Here is a 10,268-nt window from a genome sequence, read left to right as displayed (position 1 = left end):
CACACACAGTGGCCTGCACCAGGGAATACCAAATTAAATTTGGACAATTCTGACTCATATTTGTGTAAACACAGAGGACTGGCGGCCATCTTGGATTTGACTGTTACTTTGATGTCATGTATCTAGCTGATGATAAGTTGATATCACACACACACACACACACACACACACACACACACACACACACACACACACACACACACTAAATAATTTGAAATTTTACAAATTTCAACTGATTGACAGTTTATTTTTGGTTAATTTCTACCTTTATCTTCACCTAAATGCATTTTCTTGAATTCTGGCAACCTCAAAAGTATCACCAAATGATTGGGCATCCCTAATTTAGTCGGATATGACACCTTAAATGTTTTTCTACAATGTTTGGTTCCAAAATTAAGCGTTTTTGAACATTTGACCCGAGAGACTGGCTGCCATCTTGGATTTGACCTGTCACGGTCCTCACAGGTCAAATCTGACTTCCCTCCACATCTGAAAATAAACCTTATGGTATGCACTAACTATGCTAGAAATGTCATGCTTTTCTCATAGAATGCACAATTGTTGTGCTTATCCGCTGTACTAGCAGTAGAGAACAGGTGGAGGAGATGATATGGAAGTGTGGGAGAAAGAAAGGAGACATGGTTTTGCGTAGAAGCGCTGCGCAGCCTGCATCCTATTTTCAAGAAGATGCATTTTCTGTCGACTTTGGATTGGGTTTACAACAACTTCCTGTGATAAATATCAGGAGCAGAGCATGTTGTTGTAGCTGTACACCTTCTGGTAAACATGTAGAAAAAAAGCCCATCATTTGGAAGTGTCTCAACATGTTTTTTTAAATGTTGAGGATTGGATATGATGCTCAACCTTTAAAGAGAGGGAGTAAGTGAGCGATCTCGAGGAAGGAGGATGCAGCGCACAAAGCACCAGAGCAGCAGGTTGCTATAACAACAGCACCTTAGTGGTTTCATCTCTCTCCCTCCCTCTCTGATCACCCTCTCATCATTTGCTACCCGCTGTCATTTGGCGCGCTATGCCTTTCCATCAAGCCACCTATCTCCCCCTCCTCCCTCCCTCTCTACCTCTTCTCTGCCTCAGCCTCTCTCCTCCTCTTCATCTTCATGTTCTGGTTGCTCCTCCACTCAAAGGAAAAAGACCATCTGCCTGAGAAATGAGTCCTCCTCCTCCTCCTCCTCCTCCTCCTCATGCGTGTGTGCGTCTCTCTTACCTTTGTCCCTCTGTATCTTTGTCATTCTCTCCCTGTCTGCAGGGGGAGCCGACAGAGAGAGTCAGCAGGTGTTTGTGTCAAAGAATACAGAGGGAGACGCAGGAGGAGAAAACAAGCGCCACTCTCTTCTCTGCTCTTTTAACATCCTCGCCTCCTTTTTTCTCCCGATGCTCTTTTCCCCGCGCTCCCGCTAAGCACTTGATGAAACTACTTGAAAATTCTTTGTCTCTGACTTTCCATATCTTCGTTCTCATGTCACACATGCAAACACTTGTTTCCTCTCCATTCTATTGCAGTGATTATCAAACAAATAGACACATCATCAGAGCATGGCAGGTATTATTGCTGGAATTTAAAGCCGTAATTAGGGTTACTAATTGTGCTTAAAGAAACACATGATTAATGTAGCGCAGTTATAGATTGAGTGTTTGACAGTTTTATTGTTCTTGCTTGTTCCCTCAGGCTAGAACATGATGACTTATATTAGGGCTGGGCAACGTTAAAAAAAGTAATATATCAAATTATTTTTTTATTACCTGTTGAGACGACATTGTAAGGTTGGTGCTTCCACAAAATGTTTATGCAATGAAAACTTCCAAAATGTATCAGCCGGTCAGCTAACCAATCAGAGCTGACTTTTTGAACATTAACGTAAACATGTCACAGTAGAGGCACAAATATGAACTGGCAAATTAGCATTTTATAACCTTGTTAAGATGGGAATAAATACAGAAAATGGAAAAAAAAGTTAGTAAAATAATGATAAAGTGGATAAAGGCAGAAATTAGAACTGCTAGAACAATCTGTTTAATTTAGAAAAATGTAATAATTTTACTATAATGCAGCCCTTCACACTAGTAAAAGATGATATCCAAAATATATGACAATATATAGTCTTATAACACAATAATGATATATTATCAATAATATGCCCAGCTGTTAGTCGTACAGAAAATAGTATCTCTCTCTTTCTGTCTGTCATTTCTTTGTGTCCGTCTCTATAGTTAGGATTTAATCAAACTGGTAATACTTTCTTCTAAAAGTGTGTGTGTGTGTGTGTGTGTGTGTGTGTGTGTGTGTGTGTGTGTGTGTGTGTGTGTGTGTGTGTGTGTGTGTGTGTGTGTGTGTGTGTGTGTGTGTGTGTGTGTGTGTGTGTGTGTGTGTGTGTGTGTGTGTGTGTGTGTGTGTGTGTGTGTGTGTGTGTGTGTGTGTGTGTGTGTGTGTGTGTGTGTGTGTGTGTGTGTGTGTGTGTGTGTGTGTGTGTGTGTGTGTGTGTCTGTCACACCACCTGCATAATTATGGGAGTTTTTTTTATAGGTGGACTTTGAAAGGCGAATATGTTATTATCAACATGAGTCACTGGCATTTAGGGAAAGCCTGTTACACACACGCACGCGCATGCATGCATGCATGCACAGACACTGTTACACACACCAAACCAAAGGCGCATACAGGAGACCTGAATAATTTAAACCCATTGATTGCAGGACCACACAAACAAACACACAGTTGAAGGAGCCGTCGTGACAGTGGAGATGTGTGTTTTCCTCAGTTGTTCCTCCTAATGGCTACACACACACACACACACACACACACACACACACACACACACACACACACACACACACACACACACACACACACACACACACACACACAGTGTAGTTTGGGCTGTCAATACTAATGATGTTTATCATGCCATAAATATAATTAGGCTGACTGTCAGTCATGGTGAACAGAGGGGAAACCTGACAGCCCCACCCCACATATACACACACCAGTTAACCAAGAAAGTACAACAAAATTATCTCTGTGTTAGCTTGAGTGGGTCCACCTCAGGGTCAGAATACAATCTGAATATATTTTGTCTGTTGTTCCATCTGAATAACAAAGAGCTAAGCGTACATTTGCACACATACATGTACCAGTGGTGCTCCCTGTGTGTGTGTTTCACACTTTCACATGCGACAACAGACATTTTACGAAACATTTTCCTGCTCCTGAGCTTTACAGAACTCTGTTTGAAATGTAGATCTGCAGGATATACACACAGTGTATAACTGCTCTAATCAATGTTTGCAATTTTGCAAATGTGTGTGTAAATTGACTGAGGAATGACATCAAATCACATTTGTATTATATTATGCAATGTATTTTTTCTCCTTTTGTTTACATTATACATTTCATTACATGCTCTTTGTCAAAAAGCAATATTGAACTAATTTATTTAAATGTACTTCCTTTAGAAAGACATTAGCATCAAACAATGTGTATATAGACACAATTATCAATGACATTAAGTGAGTATCTAATGTCTAATGTCAGCCCTTAAGAATATTATATTGGGGTTATATATAAAACAATAGATGAAATAATAAAATGTTAATACAAAAAGAACTGTAGCATCCATTCTTTGTACAATGGAGTGAAGGTGTGCCTGCCGTTACCACATAGCTCATGTTTTTGAAAGAAGACTTGGATTTGGGTCGGAGCACAAAATGCGCACCCTGGGAGCTTTTCATAAATGAGGTCCCTGCTTCCCATTCGTCATTTTAACAGCATCTACGTTCTCTGCCAACTTCATTAAAGTTTTAAATTAACATAAGTAAGAGTAACATTGAGATTGAGAGTTTATTAAATTGCATAGAAACTTACATTTGATGCACTTTCCCTACCATTTTATCACAGTTTAGCTTTTGTAGATTCCCATTGTCTACTCCAGCCTCCTACTTTCTATACCATAAGTCTGAATACTAAAGTGTGCCTACTTTTGATACATACATTTCTCTGATTGCCAGACACAAAGATTATAAGTTACTCAGATATTTTACGCAATCTCACTCAATTTCTGTGCCAAGTCCTCTTAGACCCCGCTATCCTGACTAGGTAATGTTTCGGGACTGTGTTTAGGCACTATTTGGTTTTCAATAGATGTGGTCTTTCTACATATTTTTTTCCCACAATAAATAATTAAGAATTTATGATCCGTTGCAACAAAAAGTTACGTTTTCGCCAAGCTTGAAAGTGCAGCTCTTGCTGTTGAATACTCCATTGGAACATTTGTTGGGGGACAGAACTCCTCCAGACCTTCCTAACACCCCAGATTTATTGTTACACATTTTTCTGCCAATTTGGAGTCCCTTTGTCATGCTTCATATTTTCAGCTGGGCTTTGAACAACAAGCCCTGTATCATCAATCGAACACAATAGATAGCGAATGGTAACTAGCCCACTTATATATTGGTTTTCTACACCCTGTTTCATATAGGCACTCCAATGTAAGACCGCTGGTTTATCAAATTGGTCATTTCTTTTATGGTAAACAACTGTTGATAAAAGGAGGTCATTTACCTTTCTTGTGTTGGCACTTTCTCTACTTTCTGACCCTACTCATTTGCTTTGTCTTGAGTTTCTGTCTGCTGTCCCTCTACACCGCCTCTCCTCTTTAACTCCGGTCTATGACAGTGATTACCCTAACTGCCAGCCAGCCAGCGTTTGTTAGCACCCTGTCGTTATCTCGTCTGTGCCTTGACAGAGGCAGTGAGACTGTTAAGTGTAGCGGACTGTACGCTAGCTGCCTACAGTGAGGCTAAGACTGGGGTGTGTGTTTAGACTGGGCTGCCCGTTGCCTGATGCTAATGATGGGGAGCGTACTACAGACTGAACATTCTTTGATCTCCCTTCTTTGAAAACCTCAAGTCCAGCCTGCTCCAAGGAGGTTGCTCATTGCATTGCCCCTAGTTTTATTTTTTGCCGATACAATGTATGCATGCATATGCTCTGTGTGAGAACTGTTTTGATCATTATTTCAATTTGAACAGAATGTAAAATTTGTCTTGGTGATATTTTGATATTCAGCACAACCCTGGTATTCAATAGACTCTTGTCGATGCGTGTAGAGAGAAAAGCCGTCTTTTGCCTTATTGATTTGATATCTCATGTTACATCCCTTGTTAGCATCCTGAAGACCACAGAAAAGTTTTGTATATCGCCAACCTGTCCCACCTTTTGCTCTTCCCCACCCCTAATACATTCTCCTTTTTCTTCTTTGGTACAGCTCCAGGAGACTGTAAAGAGGAAACTGGACAGTGCACGATCTCCGCTCAATGGAGAACAGAACGGTATCTGTGATGGAGGCAGCTACTCGCCGACTACCAAACGGGTACGGAAGGAGGGCCCCAGCGGTTTGGACTCACTAACGGGTCTCTCCAATAACAACAATGTACCTCCCATCTCTCCACTGCATCACCAAATGGACATTAAGCCCTTACTTGGCGGGCCAAACACTTCCACCGGAAACAACACTTCAAACAGCAACGGCAACCACATAGGCCAGGGGCCCGATGATCTTGGAAAGAATGGTGGAAGCCATCTCTCGGACATGAAGCTGAATGGCTCGTTGGACCTTGAGGACAGCTTCGGGCTCCTCAAAGACTTAAAACAGGAGCCCCTGGATGACGGGGGTGGGATGGAGTCCTCTGATCCCCAGTCTCTTTCCAATCAGAACAAACTGTTCTCCGACATCAACCTCAATGATCAAGAATGGCAGGAGCTGATCGACGAGCTGGCCAATACTGTCCCGGAGGATGATATGCACGACCTCTTCAATGAGGACTTTGAGGACAAGAAGGAGGCGGAGTTCGGCAGGCCGGCAAACAATCATACACCGGGCCCACAAGAAGCAGCTGGGAACACTACAGCACCGCCAGCAGTAGCCCTGCCTCCACCTCCTCAGCCTGGAGGAGGACCCCAGGTGCCCATGGGCTCTCCACAGGTCAGTGCTCAAAGGGTCAGCAAATAGGCCAAGTACTTGAAGGATAAACATACAATAGGAGAATCTGTCAAATTATTACTCATCTTTGTTTTCCTTTTAATGCTTGAAGAAAACTTCTTGCATGTCTCCAAGGTGAACGTAGTCAAACCTGAATAATTCTTTATGAATTGAATTAATTGGGGGCCTTGTTTAACAACAGTATAACTTTATCCCCCATTAATTGATATACAAATTATTTATTTATTTTATATATAAAAACATATTTGTAACCCCTTTAACCCTTATCTATGCCCACATTTGTTAGAAGCTTAGGTGAATCAGCCTCAAAGTGATATTTTTCTTATGTTCCCTTGCATTTTACTCACTTTGAATGTCTATTCACAAGAATAGAGTTTGAGTACAATTCTATAGGTTTAGATGGTTAAGATTCTTGATTCCAATTCATAATATGTGTACACAGTTGTGTCTTTATTTTACATCTAAAATATTTGATACATGAATAGAAACTGTGAGATGTGCAGAACACAAAACAAAAACGTATGAAATGCTTACATAGTGTGTTGGGGTTATGATAAAAGAATGTTTAATAATCAAGCTGTGAGGTATGTTGGTCCAAGACAGACGGCTTCCAGCAATACTCAAATAAATCTCAAGTTACGAACAGATTTTCCTCGACATTGTATTGTGCAGGTGTAAAGGTATTTTCGCTGTTAATGGATAGTCATATTAATACTTAGTAAACAAATATAAATAATTCCTAAAACAAACTATATGAAGATAGTTTTATTTAAAAATGTTTAAATTGTTTTTACTTAATAAAGTACAGAACTGAAGCAAGGAGGCGTTTCTCTTAAAGATTGAAACCAGGAACGTGCAGTTAGCCTGGCTCTTCCCAAAGTAAAAAAAAAAGAACCTTCCCACATATTTAAAACTGTTTGATTAGCAAATCTAATTTGTTTAGTACAATTGATGTAGTTATTTGTTTTGTCTCATTTGTATAAAAACAGAACGATAAGATGCTTGCTTCTCATGGCTATTTCTTAATGAACAAACCAATATCGGGCCAATTCTGACTCAAATAGCTGGAAAAGTTTTCCTTCACAATGGGGTTTTAGTATACACTATTCAAAGGTACCAAACCTTGTGACAACAACATTCTGACAGTAACTCCCGCTAAAACAACACAACATTATTTTTACTTTGCTTTGTGTGTAAAGACTGAACAAACAAGAGACAATGTGTAAACTTTATTTTTAGCCTAGAAAGAACTAGGCGACCTGTTCTATGTCTTTATTTTCAACCAGATTTGTGTTGAAACATTCATTTAAGAGTTCATGAGTCTCATAGTATTATTTTTTGTTTTTGGACCATTCAGGTCCGACCATCGTCGTCAGGCCCTCAGTTTGCCACCACTGCCAACGGAACGCCTCCTCAGCAACCTTTGCAGCAGTCTCCAGCCGTTGCCATGGCATCAGGTTCCCCATTGCACAACTGCGTGGCTCGCTCCCCTCAGACCCCAACCCAGGCTCAGACACAAGCAGTCTCTAGGCCAGCCAATGGATACATGATGAACCCAGGCCCGGGGGTCAGTCAAGCGGGCACGGGACCTGGAGCGACAGGAGTTGCACCTGGAGGTCAGCCTGTTGGGCCAGTGACACCAGAACTTTCTCCAGCAGAGCAGCTAAAAGCAATGGCTCAGCAGCGTGCCAAACTGCTGCAGCAGAAGCAGCAACAAGCAGCTAACTGGTCCCCTGCAGGAGCTCCAACCAGTCCTTATAACTCTGGTCCCTTTAACCAAGACAAACCCAACAGCCCCATGATGTACCCACCGCAAGCCTTTAACGCTCCACAGGGCCCTCTAGTGGCTGGGATGACCCCAAACAATGGGCCCAAAGCCCCCATGAACAACTACCTCCCTCACAACCACATGGGCATGATGGGCCAGCAACAGCCAAACAGCATTAACCAGAACGCCATGACCAAACAGCAGCAGCACACGGCAGCCATGTTGTCGTACAACAACACCAAACCACTGAGTCACTTCAGCGGCAGTGGAGTCGATCACATGGGCCAGAGGATGACTCCCCCCATGGGAGGGAACAATCAGGTCAAGAACCCCATGATGCCTCCCTACATGGGTGGTGGGGGAGGCGGCGGCCAGGGCGTGGGGCCGGGGCAGACCCAGGGGCCAATCCCGGGACAGACGGCCCACCTGAGTGAGGAGCAGAAGAGGATGCTGCTGATGAAGCAGAAGGTGTTGAACCAGAACATGCCCTACAGCGCCATGCAGCCTCATGGACAGGTAAGGCAAGGCACCTGTTGCTTCTTCACTTCGCTCAAGGAGGTTATGATTGCGGTTTGGTTTAACTGTTTGTCTGCAAGATTACGGTATGACTACTGGCACGATCTTCAAGAAACTCTGTGTAAGCAAGCACCAGGATAGTGCTCTCTTAGTGGCCTTCTAGTAAATCAATGGGGCGAAACAAAGTTGTTTGCATTGTATTGGTTCGGTTCAAGAGAAGTCAATTCCTGTTGCTTCTGCGCAGAACCAGGAGAAAGGTTTCCTTCAGCTGTCTGTAGCTCAAGCTCCGATTCCTGAGTCATTCTTCAGATGAAAACAGAAATCTGGAGTTGAATGCCATGTTAAAGGATGCTGGTGTTAAAGAACTCTCAACCTAAGACCTTAGGAACACTTGAAAGGTTTCGATTGTCAATCTTTGATGTGCTACAGGAAACATTGACTGTCCACTCGAGACTTTCTATAAAATGTATAAGTAAAATGGATGCAACACACAGATTCAATTCGAACAGTTGACCTGGGCAGATTATGGAAAAATGGTTGCTGTTTTACAAAACCTTCCTAAGGTGTAGCCAGAGAAGGTAAAATGGCGGTAGTTTCCCCAGCAACAAGCCAGGGCTGGGAATAGGCATAGGAAAATGGCCTGTCGACAGTGTATTGATGCCTCTGCAACACTAGCAGCACTGATAGCCTCTCCCCCCACACCCACTCCTCCCAGACACACAAGCGCATGCACTCACACACCACGGCAAACACCAAAGCTAAACGGCTCCTTAGCTCATATCCCCAATCTGTCACAGCTGACTGATGGCTGAGATTGGAGCGCTAAGCCAAGCTAGCTGCTGTCATTACCAAAAGCCCGCCTCTGGCAGTTTGTTTTCCAAGCCCCAGCGACCAGCGCAGCCCACTGTAACGCTCCGGTGCTCTGGCCAGGTGTCAGGTGTCTTTAATAACCCGCCGGACGGAGGACGTTAAGGAGAATAGGAGGACTATACCCTCACAAATAAACAGTCACACAAGTGCAAGATCACACTTCTTCTTATTATCTCAGGGCCATCGTCAATAGAAAGTGTGTGTGCATTCTTGTTGATGATTCACTTGTCAATGTTGTCTCCCTTTATCTCTCTGTCTCTCTCACTCTACCTCCCTTGCGTTGATGATATGGCTACCGTCAGTCACCTCCTCCTCCCGTCTAAAGATCTCTACGTCTCCTGTCCTGCTCCTCCGCCCCCCTCTCCTCCCTCTCTTTCTCCCCCTGCCAGAGACACTCAGCACCAATAAAGGAGCAGATTTATTAATATGGGGCCATTGTGGCTGCTGCCTGAAGGGCTGTGTGTTTGTGTGCGTAAGTGAGCGAACGAGCGCGAGCCTGTGCACATGCATGTTTGTGTGTATCATAGATTTCGGGGAGTGGGGGTAGGAGTGGAGAGATTTATTTGAGTGAGCAGAGGAGAATTGGAGAGCGGGAAGGGAGCGGAGAGGTGGAAGAGAGAAAGAGACTTAAAGGAGAATGCAGAAAGAGAGAGATTTATGTAGAGTGAGGATGGAGCATAATAAAAAGAAAGTCAAGGGCCTGGAAATAAGTGAGCAATGCAGAGTGTCTAAAATGCAAAATATTCACAGTTTATGGCGGGTGCAGACGGCTTCATTTTAGCATAGGATATGAACAAGAAGTGATAACATTTAAAGGGGAAGCTGAACCTTTTTACAAATCAATATCACTTCACTACGGATACTACCAAGAAATAGAAATAGTTTTGATTAAAGTCTTCTGTTGTTCTTATAATGCTTTGTCTAGTCTGAGATAATAACTGACGATGTCAGTGATGTCATCTTGGCTTGGAGAGTAGATATCTATGAATTAAAAGTCAGCATTCAAAATGGGAGTTTGATTTAATTTCACATTGGATTTATAGCGATTGGGAACATCAGCTCAATAGAACAAATGTTTACGGAGGTAATAATTCAAG

At 42.7% G+C, this 10,268-nt stretch overlaps 1 protein-coding gene across 1 annotated transcript in view; it reads left to right on the top strand.

The window, feature by feature from the left end:
• Positions 1-8,457, top strand: part of LOC307027385 (mastermind-like protein 3) — a gene marked incomplete at its 5' end in the record, with an annotated part of 14,020 nt that extends 5,563 nt beyond the window's left edge. Inside the window, 2 exons of the mRNA XM_079695630.1 lie at positions 5,283-5,999; positions 7,375-8,457. Coding sequence (XP_079551756.1) covers positions 5,283-5,999; positions 7,375-8,442 — 1,785 coding nt within the window. The remainder of the gene's footprint in view (positions 1-5,282; positions 6,000-7,374) is intronic.
• Between the last annotated feature and the right edge of the window lie 1,811 nt (positions 8,458-10,268).

The sequence above is a fragment of the Notothenia rossii genome (genome assembly GCF_949606895.1).
Source record: "Notothenia rossii genome assembly, contig: scaffold_287, whole genome shotgun sequence".
Classification (NCBI taxonomy): domain Eukaryota; kingdom Metazoa; phylum Chordata; class Actinopteri; order Perciformes; family Nototheniidae; genus Notothenia; species Notothenia rossii.
The sequence above is the reverse complement of the archived record's forward strand: the minus strand, read 5'-3'. Positions and strand labels throughout refer to the sequence as shown.